Source organism: Ochotona princeps, chromosome 26 (assembly GCF_030435755.1).
Source record: "Ochotona princeps isolate mOchPri1 chromosome 26, mOchPri1.hap1, whole genome shotgun sequence".
Taxonomy (NCBI): Eukaryota; Metazoa; Chordata; class Mammalia; order Lagomorpha; family Ochotonidae; genus Ochotona; species Ochotona princeps.
Window position 1 is genome coordinate 29,951,801 of NC_080857.1, and position 23,218 is coordinate 29,975,018.

General features: G+C 42.3%; 1 protein-coding gene across 1 annotated transcript in view; it reads left to right on the top strand.

Annotated features, from left to right (window-relative positions):
- CCDC175 (coiled-coil domain containing 175) overlaps positions 1–23,218 on the top strand; it is a 56,215-nt gene that overhangs the window by 22,596 nt on the left and 10,401 nt on the right. Inside the window, exons 8-14 of the mRNA XM_058655349.1 lie at positions 5,434–5,515; positions 6,247–6,383; positions 8,593–8,703; positions 11,346–11,417; positions 12,939–13,074; positions 13,609–13,740; positions 18,462–18,600. Of these exons, the coding sequence (XP_058511332.1) occupies positions 5,434–5,515; positions 6,247–6,383; positions 8,593–8,703; positions 11,346–11,417; positions 12,939–13,074; positions 13,609–13,740; positions 18,462–18,600 (809 nt within the window). The remainder of the gene's footprint in view (positions 1–5,433; positions 5,516–6,246; positions 6,384–8,592; positions 8,704–11,345; positions 11,418–12,938; positions 13,075–13,608; positions 13,741–18,461; positions 18,601–23,218) is intronic.

Here is a 23,218-nt window from a genome sequence, read left to right on the forward strand (position 1 = left end):
TCTGGGGTACAGGCCTTCCTATACCCAGCGAAATCTTTAACAAACCTGGGTCACAGCACTGTTATCTACTGAGTGAAAGCAAAGTCACTCAAGCACAAGTTTCAGTTTCATATGCATTTCTTTTTTTCTGTATTATTGGTATTTTATTTTATGACACAGTTTCATAGGCATTGGGGTTACCCCTCCCCATCCCCAGTTCCCTCCCCTCCCCACTGATTTACAGTGGGTGTCCATCATGCTGCCACTGAACTGTCTCCCAGTAAGCGTGGCCAATGTTGGAGAGTTCAACATCCAACTGGCAGGACCTTCTCAACCATTTCATGCATTTGGTATGTATTTTGTCAATTCAGAACACCTCAGTGCTTCACAAATCCATGGAGGTGCTGCTGGATTTGTGTTTTTCGTTCTCCTGATACCCGATCTGCTGTGTTGAAAAGCTAAAGGTCCACCCGGTGTCCATAGCTGGGAAATCTATAGTTGGAATCTAAATGTTTCACATGAACAATGTCCGATTTGTCCCTCACAGTGTATATTTGCCGTTAAAATTCTTAGGCTATGGAGATTAAAAATATTTGAAGTGGACACAAGTGATTTTCAGGTTATCAGTGTTACTGGTAATTTTCATGATGTCAGACTGTAGCAGGTTAGTCAATCCTTTGACATTCTCACAGTCACGATAAGAGGTGGCACATCCTACCACACTTAAACACTTCCACTATCTGGCTTCCCAAATAATCCTTCTATTACTTCACTCACTACACAAATTGATCCTCCTCTGGGTCCTTATTTGTTCCAACTCTTTATGTGACGTCAAGTTTTGGAGTTCCCAACTCTTTATGCTTTTCTGGTCACAGTCTTCACGTGTGGTTTTATGGATTATTTTATTTTTTTAATGTTTATGTATAAAAAGAGAAGAGCCAAATTAGTAAAATCAGACATAAAAAGGAGATATTATATTTGATACCACAGAAATGAAAGGAATCACTCAATACAAACAGCTGTAGTAAAACAATTGGACAGTCTAGAAGAAATGGGTGGATTTCTGGACTTACACAATCTACAAAAACTGAATCGTGGGTATTGAGAAAACCTAAATATATCAGCAAAGTAGATGGTAGCTGAATCAGTAATGAACATCCTTCGAGGGCCCAGTGCAGTAACTTAGTGGCTAAAGTCCTTGCCTTGCACGCACCAGGATCCCTTATGGGTGCCGGTTCTAGTCCTGGCAGCCCCGCTTCCCATACAACTCCGTGCTTGTGGCCTGGGAAAGCAGTCAAGGACATTCCAAAACCTTGGGACCCTGCACCCACATGGGAGACCTGGAAGAGGCTCCTGGCTTCAGATCTCACAGTTGCAGCCACTTGGGGAGTGAGTCAGCAGATGGAAGACCTTCCCCTCTGTCTCTCCTCTGTATATTTGACTTTTCAATAAAAATTGAAAAATCTTAAAAAAAAAAAAAGAATAGATCCTTCAACCAAAGAAAAGCTCATGGTTAGATGGCTTTGCTGCTGAATTCTATTCAACTTGTAAAAAACTAAATAAATCCCTTTTCATACTATTCCAAACAATGGAAAGCAGGGAACCCTCTTGAGCATTACCTTAATTCCAAAACCAGGAAAAGATACAACAAAGAGAACTATAAACCTGGATGAAGTTAGATGCAAAAAATCCTTAACAAAACGAATGCAACAACACATCACAAACATCACTCACCTCTGGTGTGCAGGCTTGTGTCAGCATACACAAATCAACAAATACGATACATCACATTAACAAATTAAAGGATAAAAATCAAATGATTACCTCAAAGGATGTAGAGAAACTATCTGTTAAAATACAGTATCTTTCATGGTAAAAGTCTTCAGCAGGGTGAGCATTGTGGTGCATCCGAACCCACTGTGCATGCTAATGTAAATTCATACAACTATTATGGAAAACAGTACAAAGGTACCTAGAAGAGCTGAAAAAAGGATCTACCATATATTCTAGCCATTCCATTCCATTGCTGGGAATTTACCCACAGGAAATGAAATCAGCATATAAAGGAGTAGTCTGTACCCCCACGTTTATGTCGGCTCAATTCATAATAGCTCCAATAAAAAAATCAAGCCAGATGTCCACCAACTGATGACTGGATAAAGAAAATGTATACGTATGCACTACGAAATACTACTCAACCGTAAAAAGAAGGAAACCCTGTCTTTCACTGGGTAGTGGATGCAATTGGCATCCACTATGACAGAGAAATAAGCCAATTTCCCCAAGACAAATACTATGTGTTTTCCCTTGTGGTAATACCTGGAGAAAAACTCAATGTATTTGAGCAAACTTGACATTTTAAGGTTTGGTTAGCATTTATAGCCCTTGTCCATGCTTTAGGAACAGTGTTTTTACTTACTACTTGTCAAATTGTGTATTCAGTGCATGGTTAGCTTGTGATTATGAAGTTGGAATTATGTCATTATAAAAAGAAAGAAAAAATGAAGAAACTTGAGGGAGAGTAGAAGTGAGTGGTGAGGAAATTAATGTGGGAGATAGGCTCTTAAAATAGCACACGTCAAATACGATCATTTGTTTCCTTTATAAAAATGATTTTTAAAGATTTATTTATTTCTCTTCTTTTGAAAGGTGTAGATTTACAGAGAGAAACAGAGGTAGAAAGGCCTACAGTTTGCTGGCTCACTCCCCAAGTGGTCCAGGCAGGGAGCTGGATGGAAGTGGAGCAACTGGGCCATGAACTGGTGCCCATATGGGATCCTGGGACATGTACAAGACAAGGATCCAGCTACTGAGCCAACACGCTGTATCTGCTTGGAGGGGAGAGGGAAAGAGTGTCAGCTTTTGTTGGTTCATTCCCCAAATGCTTGCAGTAGCAGGGCTGGGATAGACTGATTTCAGCAGCCTCAAACCCCATCCAGGTGTCACAAGTGAGTGACGTGGATCTTGGTATTTGAGTCATCATCTATTGCTTCTTAGACTACATTAGTAGAAAGCAGCATCAACAGTAGCGTAACTGGGACTCAGACAAGGATGTAGGACTTATTTACCCCAGTGTGATGGTTTTAAATATGTTCTGTGTCTCAATGACTTGTGTGTGTGTGTGTGTGTGTGTATCCAGCTCTGACCTCTTTCCTGGGCTCTGAATGTATGCCCTCTATCAATGATTTGGCTTCTTCAGTTGGTTGGTATCTGTTAGACATCTCAAACATAACATGTTTGGAACAGCCTCTTGATGCCCCATGTCCCCAAAACATTGTCTGCCCTTTGAGTTAATGTGACATCACCACCTATCTTTTTACTCAAGTCAAAGGTCTAGGAGTTGGCCACCATTCCTGATTCCCTCACTACCCAACCCTAATCCAGCTCTAACTGCAAGCAAATTCAAAGGGACATACCATTGCCTCCACTTAAAAAATACAAGAGTACTCCAAAAAGTTGATGGAAAACAAAATTTTAAAAGAAGCTGATTCCTATATATAATAATTTTAAAGCCCAACTACAGATTTTTCATTAAAAATGATCATGAAATGTATGTAAAGATGATCATGTATGATGAAAAAACTATGCATGGATTTCAGAAGTATTTTACACCAAAATTAACTTATATTTTATTTCTATTTTCCATTAAAATATTTATTTCTATTTTCCATTAGAGAAGCGCAAAAAAAAAGAGAGAGAGAGAGCCTATCCAGTGGTTCACTTCCTAAAAGCTCCCGACAGCTGGGCCTGAACTAAGGCCCAAATCAGGATTTCTAATGCAATTCAGGTGTTCCCACATGATGGCAACTGCTTGGACTTCAAGCTGCTGCCTCCCAAGGTACACAGAAGTCAGAATCAGGACCCAGACTCAGGTAGCACACCTCGAGACTCTCAGTGTGGGATGTGGGCACCCTCACTGTGAGCTAAATGCCTACTTCTAAACACTTTGTGAAGCATCCTGGTGCATTCTGAGTACACCTGTATACATCCACATAATGCTCCTCCTCTTACCATCATCATCCGACCCACCACACAGCCCCCCACGGAGTTTGTCTTCTTTCCCCAAGAAGTAACCAGAGTTATCTAGATCATATTTCTCCTTAAAACATCTTTATCTGGGGCACAGCCAGTTCCAGTTCTGGCTAGTCTGCTTCCAATCCTGCTTCCTACTAATGCATCCTGGGAGGTAGCACATAACGACTCAAGTGCTTGGCAGCTGACACTCATGTGTGAGACCTGGTTTGATTTCCTGGCTTCTGGCTTCGTCCTGGCTGGTGAAGGCATGCTCTCCTGTTCAAGTAAATAGAAATGAATGAATAAATAAATATTATTAAAAATCCTCCCCAAGGGAGCAATTGTTTAACCTGACAGTTAAAAGACCCACTTCCCATGGCTGCCACCCCTATGGGAAATGGGGTTCCTGGTTCCTGGCTTCGGCTTGGCCGGTAACAAGCATTGCAACCCTCTGAGCAGTTAATCAGCCAATGAAAGATCGCTGCCTCTCCCTCTCTCTGTAACTTTTTCGGATAAATAAATAAATCATAAAAAGAAAAGGCACATGTCTCATTTGGAACTCTTGCGTTGGTTTCCAGTTGTAGCTCTTGATTTCAGTTTTTCACCAGAGCAGCCATTGCCTGGAAGGCCGCAGTGATGGCTTGGGATCCTGCCACCCCATGTGGAAGATGAGCATTGAGTTGCTCCTCTCAGCTTTGGCTCTGGTCCTGCTCCGGCTGCCGGGGATACTGAGCCAATGGAATAGTGGATGCATTCTCTCTTTCCTCTCTCTCTCTCTCTTTGTCTCTCTCTTCCTCTTCTCTGTCTCTATCTCTCTAATATTTTGTAACCCTCTCCTGTCCTCCTTCAGAATATAGTCTAAACTGCAACCTTATCCCACCTGGTCACGTATCTGCTGCCAGCATTCTTCCCCAGGTTCCCTAACCCTTTTATCCTGATGCTGGGGTTACTACCAACAGCTGTTCTTTTTGTCTGAAAAGCTTTTCTTCCAAGTCCTCACGTGGTACCTGGCTGCCACCACTCAGGTCGTCCACACCGCAGAGGTCTTTCCTGACTCCCTCTACAATGGCTTCCTTACTCTCAGAAACACCTTTTCCTCTCTTGGCACTCTCTGGAGTGGTTAAGCCTCCCTGAAAGATTTACTTCTTGATATTTTGCTTTATTCTGTTTCATGACATTGCAGTTTCCACGAGGTCAGGGACTTTGCTTATGATTTGTCCCTAGTACCTACAACATGATGACAGAGCATGGGTGTCCGATAATTGCTTCTTAAGCAGAGGGAGGTCTAAATGAACACTAATTCATCCACTTTAAATAATGAAATTTGCATGGATTTTCTTCATTACATAAAACCGTGGGGAGATAGGAAATTCCTGACATCTTCGGTGAATATGACTGTGCTGAAAAAACCTGTTCTAACATGGATTCGTTTGTTCATAGGCAGTTTTTCACGGATCACAAGGAGAAGCTGGAGAGTATATCCATTATTGAAAAAACTGAATACCAGAAAAAGATAAAGAAGGTAGGAAGATAGACACAATTGAGCACTAAATTCTTCCGCCGGGCCAAATACTGGTGATTCGCTGTCCTCAGATGGCAATGTTATCTCCCTTGGGTATCAGTGGAGAATAGTCGCACAAGTCCCCTTGTGAAAAGTTGTAGTATTTCCCTTTGGTTTACAACAGTTCTGGTTTATATTATGATAGTCCCATACACAATGCCCACACAGCCCTTCTCTTGTGTGTATTCAGCATTGTACCCAGCAGGTGGCAACATTTTGCTCTGAGGAACTTCTTGAAAGTTTTTTCAAATATGTTATATCCACAGTTGACTGAGTCCGTAGATACAGAAATCACAAACACAGAAGCACAAGAAGAAGCAGAAGCAAGCAGAGTATCCAGCTGAGGAGGTTTCCCGTGAGAGCTTCCGTGTGATTTGTCTTCCTCCTTGGTGTGGTCTCTGTTCTGGGAGAAAGACACACAGTGGCCACTGATGGGTCACGATTGATTTATGGCATTTTCTACTTTCACATGGATTATTGCTTTTTAGTGTTTCACTTGTCTTCACTACCTATATATACTTTTGTCATAGCCTATCAGAAAAAGCTCCTGAATGTGTGGTTGCATAGTGGCTGTAGAACTGAGTCTGTGCATCAACCAGCACATTGACTGCCCCAGAGCCGTCCTCTGACTCTGTCCCTCCGCGGGTCCATGAAAGCAGTCCCCTGATCCAATCCCTTCATTTTGTTCCTAGCTGACTGAAAAACGACACAAAGTTCAAACAGAAAGCAAAGATCTACGGGAGAAACTGCAAACTCTTATGAGACAGTATAAGATTGTCTTAAACGAGGAGGATAAAGTGTTTGCACAGAAACGGAAGGCCCAGGATGAGTATGTGCGCACCCATGGTCCTTGTGTGAACCAGCACGCCATGGTTTACAGGGGCTTCCCTTGCCTTCGAAGTGGTGCCTCGCCCCTGACATTTATCCTAGGTTTGAAAACTGCTACCCCTAATCTATCTCTGTCCTACGAAATAATGCTTTCTTTCCCACCTGGGTCAAAGCAAACACGCAAAAACCAAATGCATTTTTTTGCTTGTACATTTCATTCTCAGAGGGCACGTGATGGTTTTGTCCTGTGGGACCACCCAGAGATGAAGTGAGGTTTTGCTGTCCTGCTCCATTGATTGGACTTGAGTTGGTCACAAAGTCTTGTGAATTCTACCACTCAAACAGCTGCTCTGTTCCTTTCCGTCTTCATCCTCCTCACCCATCAGCATTTTCGTTCTGAAAGCCTCTCAAATGGAGCCTCTCAAAGGCTGCATTTTCTGCTTTGCTAGCCCTGATTCATCGACTTCCTTTCCACCAAAATGAACTTCCCGCAGCTCCCTAGGATCTTACTGCTTCGCCTTCGTCCCCACGTGATCCTCACCTGGGTACCAACCTCCTAGTCCCGTGAACTGCATGAAGACCAGTGCAGTCACTGTTGTCTTATTCAGCATCTCCAGGACTGCTTGCATTGCCTGCAAACAGGGGACTGGCCATTCATGCATGCCTTTGTAATGGGCATTGAAGTAATAAGTAAATGGTAATAAGCCATTACTATATTCATAGTTAAATTGTACGGAAATGTATTAGAGTGGCAGGACCCATTTATGAGAAGCATTTAAACTACAGAGAGTTGGCAGAATCACTTCATCTCATCCAATTGGATAGCCTGTGCAGAGTGTATTCTTCATGCAAAAAGTTTTTCTTGGTAAGTTAACAGTTGGAATCATAAAAAGGTGCTGATGTCAAATCACCACAGCATTAAACAAAGGACTATCATTATTGGATTCTTTCTCAATTTGTGCAAACTGCCAGAATAAAACTCCTTAGTTTGGGCAACTTAAACAACAGAGATTGGTTTCTCACAAGTTACAGAATCTAGAAGCCTGAGATTGCAATGCCAGTATGGTCAGGGCTAGCAAAGGCCCCCTTCTGGCTTGCATGGCAGACAGCCTGCTAATGTTCTGCCGCCTTTTTCTTACAGGAGAACTAATCCCACCATGAGGGTCCCATCTTCATGCCCGTATTCAAACTGAATTATTTCCCAAAGGCCCGGATGTTATCACAACACTGACCCCCATGACTTTTTTACTGCCATTTCAAATCATGTTAATTTTTGTGGGTTTTTTTCCTAATTAAAAAGTGATGTCTGAACCTTGTTTTTACATTTAAATGTGGACATGTGTAACTTAGAGAGCCAAAGCAACCCTAATTTCTGTTGCACGGAGGTTGAGTTTAACATGTAAATTCTGCAAATTGGGAGGCAAAAGCAACTCAGACCATAGCAGTTTTCCAGATGGGTCACTTAGACATAATACTTCCTGTTATAGGCAGTTTTCATTGTCTGAGCATTTCAACAAAATCATTGACTTGCCTGAGCCACATCATTGCAGCCTGAAAGTTCAGACAAAAGAAAGCAAGAGAGAGAGAGAGAGAATGGAAGAAAGGAGAGAGAGAGAGAGAGAAAGAAAAGAATGGAAAAAAGAAAAGAAAGGAAGAAAGAGAGAGAGACAGAGAAACTTTTAAAAACCAACTTCTCTGATCCATGAACTGGGTCAAGTGCTTTATACCTTATTTAACCCAGTGAACTAAGATCCCCATTTCACAGATGGTGAAACTGAGGCTTGTCTACAGGCAAAGGTTCACGTCCAAGGTGACACTGTTACTAAGAGGCATAGCCAGTACGCCAAGTTGATCTCATTCACCTGTCCCAGAACATGACACCATGACAAACACCTGAGGACAAGCACATCGCTGGGAGATGGAGGGATATAGGACTCCGTGGTTACCGTTACAGCTAGGATTGTCTCATGAAGTTTGGGATTTTCTTAATTTTTATGAAGATCTGATACAGAAGTTTACATTTAATGAAAATTGGCAAAGAAAAAGACTTTGCTTCTAACTTTATTCATTTAGTGAATAGCTCCTGATCTGAATTTCCCAAATTATTTGCTAAGTTAGTTCCTATGTTGGTGTATTTTCTCCTGCTAAGAAGTTAAAAATGATTGCTTGAACCCTCCGCAAATAATAACTGGGTTTTTTTTTCATGGTAGAAATCAGAAACAGCTGGTATTCATTGCTCAGAAAGAAAACTTCGTGTCCCAAAGAAAGGTAGACATCAGAAATATGGAAGAAGGACTCATCACCCTCAGGGAGCTTCATCTGTACGTTTGATGCATTTGAGTTTTTAACTCTTTACTCCTGTCTGCATTGGTTTTTAAAGAAATAAATCTAGGTCAAATTCTTCCAACTGCAAAAAAAAAAGCTTATTATCATTAGCATTTTCTTCTTTGACTTCTCAAGAAGTCATTAGTCCTAGACAGGTTCCAGGTCCTATAGACACGGTTGGATACGAGGAATGGAGGGACAGCATGTTCTTGCTTAAGTCTATGCATGTGTGGGAATATATACATATCTATCTATCTATCTATAACATATAGATATCTATCTCTGTGTATGAAATTTATATATTTGAAAGTAGAGTTACAGAGAGCGCGAGAACAGTAAAGTTAAGGCTACAATGGCCTGGGCTGACCTAGGCTGAAGCCAGGAGCCAAGAGCTTCATCCAGGTCTCCAATGTGGCTTCAGGGACACAAGCACTCGAGCCCGTCCTCCACTGCTTTCCCAGGCACCCTGTTAGGAAGCTGGGTGGAAAGTGGGGCATCCGTGACTCAAAGCAATGCCTGCATAAGATGCTGGCATTGCAGGTGGCACCTTGACCCATAATGCCATCTTAAGTTTGATATCATACATACCATAAATGCATTAAACTATATTACTCTAAATGTATATTTTAATATAAGTATGTGTGTATTTAAATGTACATGCGTAAATATGTATTATGCAATTTTAAAGTCAATAATTTACTTGAAAGGCAGAAAGACATACTAAGTTCCTATTTGCCAGCTTTCTTCCCACAGGCCTCCGTGGCCAGTGATGAGCTAGGGCCCCAGTCAGAGCCCGGGGCTGGACACTTAATCCGGATTTTCTATGTGGATAGAAGGAACCCAAGCATGTGGCCTTCACCTGCTCTCTCCCAGGGTCTCCATCAGCGTGATGCTGGGAATCAGAAGCCAAAGTCAAAGTTGACTTCAGTACCAATATGACAAATGCCTGTCCCAGATTACACTATATTTTATTTAGCTAACACTCTATTGGTGAGCATTTGGTGGTTTTTTTTTCCTGTTTCCTGTTTTTGAAGATAACATACTTTAACATATGTGACTATTTCTTTAGTATTTGAGGATGTTAGTACTTTCCATTTTGCTTATCATTGTTGAACACGCCCACACAGCCATGCTTGCACTGCACATGCCCACTGACGCTGGACACCAGGCAGTTTATAGTTTAGTTGGAAAGATGAGCTACCTTAACACACACGAAATAATGAGCCACTTGTCATTCTGAAAAATAGAAAATGTATAATACATGAGTAGTGAAAGATGGATGGTTGTTAAAGAAGAATTTTTAAAATTTTTGAGATAGACCCTTTCAAGCAACTTACAGTTTTCTACCTGCTCATCAAATAGGGAAATGGCACAAATACATTGTGGCAATTATTACTTCTCTAAACACCAAAATCAGTAAGTTCAGGGAGAATTGTGAAGAACCTTCAAGATTTGGGAGAGGATTTCAGGCTTATTTTGGTAGGAAATTGAAAGCTCATACTGATTTGAAATAGAGGGAAACAAACACACAAAAACTATGAGCCTAATTGCGTTTCTAGTTTACCAGCATTTTGTATTCAAAATTTCATTTATGAACATTTCTAGCCCTCAAGATTTTGTTCAACAGAATTTCACCTTGCAGTTTTCGTTTATGAATATCTATCTTACAAAAATATATGACGTTTTCTTGTGTTGGTTCGGCTTTAATTCATTTCTATGAATGAGGTACTTGTTAGGGAAGAAGGGCACAAACATATAGGTTCTGTCTTCTTCTCTGCCATCCATCCTATTAGAAGAAGTTTTTCCTTCTTTAATGACTACTTGCTTATAGTTCAGGATCTAGCTTGGCTTTCTGAAGTCCATATTGTATCAAATCAGAACTCAATCTGGAATTCAGAACTCCTCAACAATTTGTTGACCTTAATTTCCCTTGCAGCACAGTATTATGAAAGTAAGTCAGCAAGTTCATGAGAAATGCGTAGTATGACAATGTTACACGCTAATTTCAAAATTTAATCACCTTTATTTCTGTGAACTTTTTGAGTCCCTAACTCTCCTCCACATGTAACAAGCCTATTTAATCCCAAAATATTGCTGCTCCATTCTTAGGCTTTGCAAACAATTATATCCCCACCTTGGTAAGATTGCGCCTTCCTTCGGGCAGTCCACATCCCTTCCTCGGTTAGTCTCCGGCAACCTTCCCTTCATCATTCCCCTAGAATCTCCTCTTCTCTGTGATTGAATATTTATTAGATATGAGACAGGTTATTAGATATAAGGGAATCTGCTGTTCCATTGCACAATAGGAGGGCTGTAGAGACAGTGATAATGTCTGAATACGTTTTCTTAATGCTTTTGAGATGTTGTCACCAGAGAAAAGCTTTGAATATTCTTACCACCGAAAAAACAAGTTCAATGTTTTGAGAGATATATGCATGCCTATATGTTTATCCTAATTTGGACATCACAGGATGTATACATTACGATAACATTATATGGCACCCCATAAATACATACCAATTTTATGTGTTAGTTAAGAGTTTCCAAGAAAGCATTACGCTTTACATACATAACATGTTTCTTGCATATTCTAACAGCTCCATCAATGCAAAATGCAATATGTTTTTCTTGGTTTCAGATCAACAAAAGAAACATACCGGAAACAAGTAAAACTCCTGAGTGAAAACCTGGAAAGAGAAAATCAGAGATGGTAAAAAAAAATCTTCTTTGTATCACTACTATGTGTTGTCTTACTGAACAGTGCAGAGTACTTGTTGGCCCCCGGAGTCCAGGGAATGGCTTTGCTAAATTGTGTGTGCATTTCTGAGACCTAGATGGGTACCTCTCATTTGGACACTCAACAGTAGGCATAGTGACAAAGTTTTGCTGTTGCAATGTCACCAGAGAATGACATTGCCCACATCTGTGCACTACCGACTCACCCAGGCCTGTGTGTCAGCTGGGAGGGGCAGATATGGCAACAGGAAAGCAGTTAACTTCTCTTTGCTCACATCGCTGGTAAGTGGGAAATGAGCCCAGTATTCACCTTAAAAATCATGCAGGTAGATGGATAATTCACACATGCGTATTTGAAACTAATTTATGGGAACTGGAATGAAAAGATGTATTTATTTTATTGCAAAGAATTGTGAAATCCATGCACACAAGAGGTCGTCTAAACGTTCATGCAAAAGGTGTATTATGAAAAAATATGCACGGATTTCAAAAATGCTTTATGTCAAAATAAGCTTATTGTTTAATTCCACTTTCACAAATCTTTTGAAGTTCTCCGGTGCAAAATATTTCAATTAGTGGCCCTAGAACAGACTTGGCACACTCGCTGTGTTTCACTGCTGTTGGTATTGTTATTAATGCTACTATTTTAAGACTCCCATTGTTTCTCTTTCTTTCTTGCATTGCCACCAAACTGGATGTAAGATTCACCAACCATCAGAGAAGGAACACATCAACCATGTCTAGAAAAGAATTTAGATGGTCTTTATTCCAGGGAGCTGTGGGTCAGGGCTTCGCTTCCCTGTGTAGCAGAATGACAGACAAGAAGCAGGGAGCTGCAGAGGAAGACGAAGAGCCAGGAAGAGAGGTGCAGGGGAGTTTTAAACCCTCCTTGACATGGCAGCTGAAGTGGGGGTCACTTTGGCCCTTATTTGTTGGGAATATTGGTTTGTGCCCATCATTGGTGTGGTAGTGCCCCACTGCCTGAGCGGCATGCCAAAATTCCATTTCAGGTTGTAGCCTGAGGTTGGGCTCAAAGCAGGCTCCACGCTCCTCCAGTGAACTGTGCAACCATCACTGCAAATATATGACATTTTCATGTCTGGTGGAGAGAAAAACGTAAGAACTCAAACACTTGAAATCTTGTGTTACAACGTTGGACAGTCTAGGTCATCCTGTTGCGAGCTCTACCTGGGCCTCTTGGCTCACCTAACCCTGAGCCCTCCCCATTGTCTCCTTGAACCACGAAAGAGTATCTGTTGAATATGCTGTGTCCACCATCGCACTGGACAAATCGATGAGTTCCTACTTTGAAGCACCTAGCAGCAGAAACAGTCAATGTGTTGCCTTTTTTTTAAAATCAGTTCATGTCCATGGTCTGCATCACAAGGAATTCTGCATAATCGCAAAATAGACTTTGCTTTGCTTTGAACTCCTTCCCCTTTGTAGTGACCTGTGGTGTTAGCCTGACCTTCATCCCCTTGGTTCCCGTATCTAGTGTCATAACGCAGTGGAAAATAGGCTGTATGAGAAAAAAGCATCAGCGCTGGAGAGTCCAAGCAAAGGTGGAGGTAGAAGAACTGGCAGAAAAAATCGAGCAGGCGGAGCGCAAACGAGCTGAGTTGCTTCGCGAGGTGAGAGAACCCAGGGCACGCACAGCCACCGCAGCTTCCACGCTTCACAGCAGCACTTCTCCTTTATTATTTAATGATAATCTGCTCAATTAGATTTTCCATTTCTGCTGACATCTTAAGAAATGTACCCACTTGTTGTATATGAACCAGGAGAATTGAGCAAGTGAGACAGCACTTCTCTCCGGGATATATTTCCGAAGAATTAACCAGAAACTTGAGATCAGTATTTAGGAGAATAATCTTGAAAATAGAAGCCCAAATGTCATTTATTTGTTGCCTACATTTACCCTCTGGCCATCTGTCATGCCCAACCCCTCCTCTTGTTTCTCTTGTCTTTTATAAGGTAGGGCTTGGTGAAGACTTAACTTCTGAAAGGGCAAAACAAAATCCCTGCCAGGGGTGACTGAGAAATCATCCAGTCCGAAGCCAGAGGCCCATCCCATGGAAAAAGACGCTAATTCATCCGGCCACCCGAAAATGCAGGTTGACTGCTCAGTACAAGACAAGTGACAAATCCCATTTTTCTCTCATCAGACCGCTCTTAGAGAAAGTGAGATCACTTCTTTCATGGCACAGATTGAAAAAATTACCATGGAGTTAGAAGAGGAGGAGGCAGAATTTATCACCACAGAAAAAACCCTCATAGAAGAAATATGCAAGTACGAGGTAAACTTTGTTTTCCATCTTAGAAGAATTTGGGGTGACTATATGGGGCTAAGGGAATAACGAATTATCTTAGTCTTAGCAGTTACATGTAAAATAAGCCTATGCACAAGGATTCAATTTCATTCTGAATTTTTTCATTACTAAAAAAAAAGGTAGGACCATAAGACTTTTAAAGTTTTTTTTTTAAGCATGGATTTCAAATTATGTAGAGCTGTTGGCAACAGTGTCAGTGACAAGTGGGGACCGTGTGGACCCATCAGGGGTTGGCATGGGAGTTGCAAGGGTGATGAGGGACAGGAAGTCCAGAAGTCTGTCTCAAAGTGGGGAACTACCCCAAACCAACCTGCAGTGACACAGGGCATGGAGAGGGGGCGGGTCCAGGGGACACAACCAAAGCTTTTCCAGATGTGCTGTGCCGTGTAAGGGAGGGAGGCCACGGGCCAAGCAAGGGAGGCGAACGTGCTACAGCAGAAGCCTTGCTGAGGCTCACCAGGTGCTGGCTGCACCTACGAGGGGCTTCATTGAGAGCATACAGGAGCAAGGGAAGCTCTTGTTTTTCCAAGTTTAGAATCTTCTCCTGGCCCAAGTCCACCCGTACATGATCCCAACCTACCCTGCTTTATCCTGCAGGGGTCTGCTGTTAACAGGCCCAGGAACAGTTAGTTCTTTCCCATAGGAATGGAAAAAGAAGCCACAGCAGACACATCTTCCATACAAGGGCAAACACAGAACAATGGTGCCACGATTGTCTGGAAACTGTGACGAAGCGTTTCAATGTGAATGAAAACAAATGAACAATTTTTGAAGGTGCAAACGATCATCAGGTTATAAAAATATAGAAATCCAAGGAGCCAACACGGGAAAGAGCATTACACGAGTGATCGCAGGATGGAAAAAGTGGTAGGCAGAGGAATTCGGATTAGAAGCAATTTCTTTGCTGATTGAAGTGTGTTTGGGTGCATTTTTCTGGATAATGAAACACAGAGAAAAAAGTTCTTCCCAAGTGATGTTCTAGTGAGGGAAGCCTGAAAATAAGCAGGTATTATAATGTGTAGTTTATTAAATGTTAGTGAATTCTGCTGCTGTGCGGGTAGCCAGACGAGGGGCCAGGCTTAAAGGACAGGGTGAAATGTGCTCTACAGATGCTTGCAGGAGTGGCCTCCTTCCGGCAGAGGGCGCACCAGGCATGAAGGTCTTGAGGCCGGAGAAGAGTGAGGGAGGCGGAGCAGTAGTTAGGGAGTCACTTCCGGAGTACCAAGAGTAGGGAGTAACTGCAGTGGCTGACTCGGGAGGGGAAGCCATTAAGCCGTATGTGATCTAACAGACTCACTCTGGAGCGAAGACTGCCCATCACAAGAGCCCCAGTGGCTAGACCACCTCCCTACTCAGTCACTGATTGAGGCTCCCCCCAGGAGGGCACCAGTGTCGACGGCACTGAGAAGCACCTGTGGGGGTGCTAACTCCCCGACACAGCTCAGGGCAGGATGGAGGCTATTCCTTAGGGCAGATCCGAACGGGATGTCCCCGAGGCTGCCATTTTCCTCTATTCCATATTCCTCTGCTCTTGGCGTGGCTGGTGCTGGGAAACATTCAGGAATGCTTCAGTAAAAGGACTGAAGTCATCTGACGTTTGCTATGTGGGATCCCCCCCCCCCCCCGGCAGTTCTGCAAAGCAAAGGTGGCTGCAGGAAAGCCATTTAGGAAGTAACAGCAATCACTCCAGTGGGAGACTAAGGTGCTTTGAGCCAGAATGGCTCAGAAGAAGGGATTGAAAAGTGATTGGCATGACAGATAATTGTCCACAATAATGTTGGCAGTTCACTGTGAAACTCAAGGGCAGTCCCCCTGGAGTCATAAATAATATAAGGAATCAAGATTCTGCTTAGCATCATACTCAGGTTTACACAGTGTAACTAGATAAGATGACTAGAGAAGCTTTTTGTAATTGGAAGAGTCTCAATTTGTCAAGACTCAGGATTTTATTTTCTTAAAATTGTTTTTATTTAAGAAGCAGAGGAACAAAGAGAATGAATTTCCATTTGCTTGTTCACCTCCCTACTGCCCTCAATGGTTGGGTCTACGTTAGGACATAGGCAAGAGTTGGAAACACAATCTAGGCCTCTCACATGGGTAGCAGGGACCCAAGACCTTGAACCATCATCTCTGCCTTCTAGTATCTCCATTGGCAGGAAGCTAGAATCAACAGCTGGAACCAAGACCCAAACCAGGCACTCTGGTTGGGAAGCAGGTGTCTTAACCAGCATACGTTTTCACTGCTGCTCTAAACACATACTCCTAACCTGGAGATTTTCAACTGAAAAGCAACTGCAGTCAGGCCTCCAATGCACACTCTGTTTGCTGGACTGAGGGAGCACCATAGACTCATACTCCTATTCATATCGCTACTAAAGAGGTTTCCAGAAAGTTCTTGGGAAAGGCATATCACCATAAACTGTGTATGGATTCCACTTCTAATTTGCACCAAAAAAATTCTTGCCTCTCACATAGCAATGATGTTATTTCCCCCTTGATAATCCCCTCCATAAACACAGGCACATTGTGAACACACTGGTCATTGGCTCAGAGCTGTGAGCATCCCCAAATGAACTCGAAACAAGAGCTCAGGCTTTGGCTCACTCTGTCTTATGCTTCTTCTCTCACATGATGAGGTCTCTAAACCTGCCTAAAGACAGAAAGGAAGGTAAAATCACAAGTTTTAGTGGTGCAAAGTCCCATTATCACACATTCTGTCTCCAAGACTACGAGACAGAATGCCCCTGCAGAGCTCGCTATAGGTTCTTACCTCACTCACGCTGCAGGATCCACGGGGCCCTGAAAGGACTCAGTCAGGGATGCAGAGCTACCCGCACGGGGATGGTGGAAGATCTGCCTTTTGGCAGTTGTGGGAGCTGACCACAACTGTTGGCAGGCACTGTGGAAGGCTACTCAGTCAGCTAGCTTCCTGTTACTACAAGGAGCCGAGAGGGGCCAAGCTGACTCTGGCTCACACCGCTGGACAGTTACAGTCCGTGGTCAGGTGTGGATGATGCTCTCACTGGCAGAGACCCAGGGTGGTGGAGCGCATCACACGGCAAGAGGGGGTCTGTGGTAAGCACGTATGTCTGTCGCTAGGTGGCCATTTCCGAAGCCACTGAAATCGAATCACGTGGTTCCACCCCCTAACAACTAATCCAATCCACTCCACAAAGGACTCACCTTCAGACACCATAACTGAATCAAGTTCCCACCCTCTTAAGACATTACCTTAGGACTTTAGTGATTAGATCCCTTTTTTAAAGATTTATTTTATTTTTATTGGAAAGTTAGATATACAGAGAGAAGTAGAGACAGAGTAGAAGAACTTCCATCCTATGGTTCACTCCCCAAGCGGCCACAATGGCAAGAGTTGAGCCAGTCTGAAGCCAGGAGCTTCTTCTGTGTCTCTCACACAGGTGCAGGGTCCTAAGGCTTTGGGCCGTCCTTGACTGCTTTTCCAGGCAGCAAGCAGGGAGCTGGATGGGAAGCAGGGCTGCCGGGATTAGAACCAGCACCCATGTGGGACCACAGCGAGTTTAAGACTAGGACTTTAGCTGCTAGGCCACATTGCTGGGCCCGGTGACTAGATCTTAATTTCTGAGCCTTTGGAAGGCATCCAACATCCAGACTAATACCCAAACCCCTGCAGAAGGAAAGTGGATAGCATGTGGGCGAGAGCAAGTACAAACTTGGACGTGCAGGATGAGCTGCAACTCACAAGCATGACCTAAACTCTATAGCAGCTCCTCTCTCTCCTGAGACTTTGAATCCAGGGAGGTGGGGCTGAAATTGTCATCCCTGAACTCACGAGTCAGAGGTCCTGAGGGAAGATCTGAAGATGTGGGCCAGACTGGTTCTACTGTTCCAACCACCGGAACCCCTGACAAGCAGCAACTCGCCAGATGTTCTGCACCTGCTCTGCCCCTCTTCCAATCATAACGCGGGAGTGTGGCCACCTGAATCACCTGCAGGCTCTGGCAGGCAGTGGATCACCCACTCTGTCTTCCTGAGCTAGCCTTTTTAGACAGGCGACCTGACTAATACCACAGTCAGTTTATGAACTCCACTGCTTAACGCTACAATCTGGGGAAACGTTTCTCTACTATAATCACCTAACATTACAATAGTGTTCTATGTGGTCTCATCCTGACTTGTTCAGAAAGATTCCAGTGGAAATTTGAGAGGCACTATGTCAGGGCAGCATATATGCTTTGTCAAGCAAACACTGTAAGCAGGAGCAAACATTCAGCCTACCAGTGAAGACGTTTCCGTCCTGGCTCTGCCCCCGACTGAAGGTTTGGGGGTGCACGGGGGAGGTCTACAGGAACGGGATTTCTGCCTCTTATCGGGGAAGCTTGGATTGGGTTCCTGGTTGTTGGCATTGGTCCCAGTCATTCTGGGCATTTGGAAACTGAACCAAGCGTGAATGGAAACAGCCATAGTCACTTCCTTCCTCCTCTTTCTGCTTTTCCTTCTCATCTTCCTCTTCCTCCTCTTCCTCCTCGTTCTCTTTTCCTCCTTCTCTTTCCGTCATTCTCTTCCTCCACCTTCTGCTCTTTCTTCTCCTCTTCCTTCGCTTTCCCAATAATTAAACAATATATTTTTAAAAAAAAAAACCCTAAATTCTAGTCTGAAATGTTGTCGAAGCTCCACAAACCATATTTCTCAATTCTTTTTCTTTCAAGGAAATATTTATTCAGAAGGCACAAATTAATAAAGAAAAGGAAGAAGAACTAGTGGACCAGCTCCCACAACTCCAGATGGCAGAAGAGGAGTACACGGCAAAACATCAAATGTTGAAAGAGCTCACTGTTGCTCTTGCAGGTACATAGAAGCAGTTGGGACTTAGCCTCAGTTCCAGCTAAGGGTTTCACTGTTTTCTTTCACACCAGAGAAGCCACCATTCACAAGTCAGTGGCGACACTTCCCCAACTTTCCCCAACCCCCATAGCCTCCTGTCATCGAGTTTTGCCTCAACTCTTTATTTCCTTTTCCTACATCACAGTCTTCCTCTTGTTATGGTCGAGTGTTTTCATTTTCTGCTTTAAAGATTTCTCAAGACTAAGAATGAATGGATTACTACATTAAACTGTTTCCATACTTTGTAAGGAGAGAGCTTACTCATTCATTCACTACCATATGGAGTTTTCCTTTCAATTTTGTACCATGATTTTACAAGTTATATCTTACCCCTAGCTATGACCTCCAACATTTAATGGGTAAGTTCTCCTCAGAGAGTTTTCAATAACTTACCCCAAAGCAGAAATAAGCAAGAGCTGATCTCAGATCCAGCAGCCTACTCACGAGGGCAGCAAGAACTTATAACAAATTCCAAAAATAAGGAACAGGAAACCAAAGTACACCACAAGATGAAATCACTCACACAAATGAAGATTGTTAAGAGAAGGAGAATGAAGGGAGCTACAGCAAAAAAAGTAAAATAAACATCAAAAGTAAGGGCTTAATAATTACCTTATTAGTAGACTGAATATCAGTAGACTTAATTATTACATTAGAAGACTAGAGTGATAAAATGGATTCAAAAACTAGACCAACTTAAAAGACACTCACTTCACCTTTAAGACAGACATAGACTGCATGTAAAATGTTGGAACAAGATGTTCCACGCAGATAGAACCCAAAAGAGAGCAGAGTAATCATATTTTTATTAGATAAAATAGATTTGAAGCCAATAGCTTAATGAAATACCAGGAGGTCTTTCTTTATAATGATAAAGGGCTCAATCCCACAATAGGAAAAAAAAACACTTGTAAATATGTATGCGTCCCGATAGTGGAGAATCCGAATCCAAAAAGCAGGTAGTAGATCTAAACAGAGTGAGTCCAGTACGAAACAGTATACATGCCACTCTCAGAAATGGATAGAACATCTAGACAGAAAATCAAGAAAGAAACAGCAGGGTTGTATTGTATCTTAGATCAACTGTACCTATAGACATCTACAGAACATTCTTTTTTTTTTAAGATTTTATTTGTTTTTATTGCAAAGCCAGATATACAGAGAGGAGGAGAGACAGAGAGGAAGATCTTCCGTCCGATGGTTCACTCCCCAAGTGATCTCTACGGCTGGAGCTGAGCCAATCTGAAACCAGGAGCCAGCAGGAGCTTCTTCCAGGTCTCCCACACAGGTGCAGGGTCCCAAGGCTTTGGGCTGTCCTCGACTGCTTTTCCAGGCCGCAAGCAGGGAGCTGGCTGGGAAGTGGAGCTGCCAGGATTAGAACTGGTGCCCATATGAGATCCCGGGCATGCAAGGCAAGGACCTTAGCCACTACGCTATTGTGCCGGGCCCTACAGAACTTTCCATTCAGTGGTCACACAATGTCTTTGTCAGCATTACATGGAACAATTTCTAGGATAGATAGCATGTAGGTTATAAAGCAAGCCTCAACAAATTTAAAAGAATGAAAAATTTAGGCAGATGTTCTTATACCGCAAGTTGAGTAAATGCTTGGCATGCCATAGGCCATGGTGGAGTACTGGTTTCAGTGCTGAATACACCACTTCTTCTTTTTTTTTTAAACTTATTTATTTTTATTGGAAAGTCAGATATACAGAGAGGAGGAGAGTCAGAAAGATCTTCTGTCTGCTGATTCACTCCCCAGGTGGCCACAACAGCTAGAGCTGAGCTGAGCTGAAGCCAGGACCCTCCTCTAGGTCTTCCATACAGGTGCAGGGTCTCAAGGCCTTGGGCCGTCCTCAACTGCTTTCCTAGGCAACAAGCAGGGAGCTGGATGGGAAGCAGAACTGCTGGGACACGAACCGGAGCCCACATGGGATCCCAGCGCACGCAGGGCAAAGACTTTAGCCACCAGACTACTGCATGGGGCCGAGGTGCACTACTTCTATTCTAGATTTCTGTTCATGGATCTGAAAGACCTGCAGGTTATGGTTCAAGTGCTTCTACTTATGGGAGAGACCTGTGTAGTGTTCCTGGATCATGGCTTGAACTGGTCCAGTCCTGGCTACTGGAGACATTTGGGGAGTGAACCGATGGATGCAAGATCTATCATCTGTCATCTCCAAGTCCATCTATCACTTCGTTCTTCCAGTGAAGAAGCAAAAAGCAAAATTAACTAAATAAAAGAACAAAAATCATATTATGTATCTTCTGATCTCAATGCAACAAAATTAGAAATCCGTAATACAAAAACTTTGGAAATTATACAAATATGCGGAAATTAAACAACTTACTTCTGGAAAAAAATCTATTAATTAAGGAAAAAATCAAGGAGGAAATTTAGAATTTTTCTTGAAACAATTAAAATGCAAATGCAACATATTAAAACCTATAGAGTACAGCAAAAATACTACAACGAGGGATGTTTATAGCAGTTAACACCTGTGCCAAATAACAACATGGAAAGTTCTCAAATAAACAACCTTTCATTGCACCCCAAGAAGCTACAAAAAAGTTGAATATAAACTTGTTAGAAGGAAATAATAAGACTCCGTAACAAGTATATAGCTGATAACTTTGTCATTAAGACAAAGATCTTTCTGAAAATATAAATATAAATATATATATATACCCTTAACTAGAAAAAATGTCAAGTATAGAACAACAAAGATGAAAATGAGGATACTATGACTGCCACAACAGAAATACAAAGTTCAAAGGGATTTCTGTGCATAATAACATGACAATAAATTTGATAACCCAGCATTGAATAATGAAGAAACAGACCAGTAATAAACAAACCAAATCAGTAATTTTAAAAACTTATCATCAAACAAAACTCCAGGATTATCTCAGCTTCATGTTGAATTCTATCACCAAACTTTTAAATAATAATGAATACCAATCCCTTTCAAGGTGTTTAAAAGCTAGGAGAGCACCATTCAAAGCTCATTCCATGAGTCAGCATCACCTTTATACCCAAGGACACAAGGACACAGCAACAGCAGCAAAGGAAGAGACACGCCACTATTCTTGATTAACATAAATGCAAAACCATCAAAAAAATACTATCAAATGGAATACAACAGCATGTTTAAAAAAGATTATTAACCATCCCCACCTGTGAGCAATGGCCTAGGTTGCAGTTTGCTCAGGAAAATGTTACATTGCAATGAAACAGAATAGACATCCCAGAGTGAACACACATATCTATAATCAACTAAATTCTGACAAATGAATTGAAATCAACCAAGAGAGAAAAGCCAGTCTGTTTAACAAATGTTGCTGGGAAAACGGGGCATGTGCCTGCAGCAGTAAGAAACAAGGACCCTGCCTTTCACTTTACACAAAAACCAATGCTAAACGGATCAAGGGTCTAAATGTATGCTGAGACCCCTTCAAATTACTAGAGGAACACATTAGAACACTCTGCAACACACAGGTACAGGCAAAGACAACATAGAGAAGATCCCCAAAGCACAGGCATTTGAAGCAGAACTAAGCAAAGGGGACCGTGTCAAACTAAGAAGCTCCTGTGCTGCAAGACAAAAGAGACAAGCAACAGAATCAGAGAAAATATTCTCTAATGTATTCACAACAGATAGAGAGCTGCTTCCCAGGATTTACAAGGAACTCCTGAACGTTAAAACAACAAAGCAAGCAACTCAGTTAGGAAATGGGCAAAGGACATGACCATAAATGTTTCAAATGAGGTTCTCTCAAAATTAGGAAAAATGAAGATAAAAACCACAATGAGATTCCACCTGTCTCCAGGGAGAATGGCTTACATACAGGAATCACCAGACAATAATCGTTTGCAAGGACATATGGTAAAAGGCACCCTAATCCGCTGTAATTGGGTGCAACCATCATGACATTCAGTGCAAGGATTCCTTAGGCGGCTGAAGATGTGTCTACCACATGACCTAGCCATCCCACTCCTGGGAATATCTCCAACTAAAACAAAATCCACATGTGAGAGAAAACCCGCAACTCCATGTTTGTAGCAGCGCAATTAGAACAACTAAGATGTGGAGACAACCAAGATGCCTATCCACAAATGAATGGTTAAAGAAATGTGGTACATTTACTCCGTAGAATACTAATCAGCCATAAAAATGAGTGATCTTGCTGTTGGCCACACAATGGGCCCAGCTGGAAACCATCATGCTTAATGAAATGAGCCAGTCCCAGAAAGACAAATATCATATGTTCTCTCTGATATATGACAACTAACACACACACACACACACACACACACACACACCCTATAGACTCTACTGTGGAGATTAGATTACTTGGAAATAACAGATGTATACCGCACATGTCTTTATTACTGAATAATAGCAGAATTCCCATTAGTTTTTAAATTATACTTTTATGTTTTGTTTTTACTCCTCTTCCTACATTTGTAACAAAATATGTTTATAGATCAGGAAATCGAGCCTGTAATAGTGAAATGAATGACTATGCCGTTGTAATAACTTGGGAACAAATAGTAAGAGGAGGATATTGGGAGAAAGGA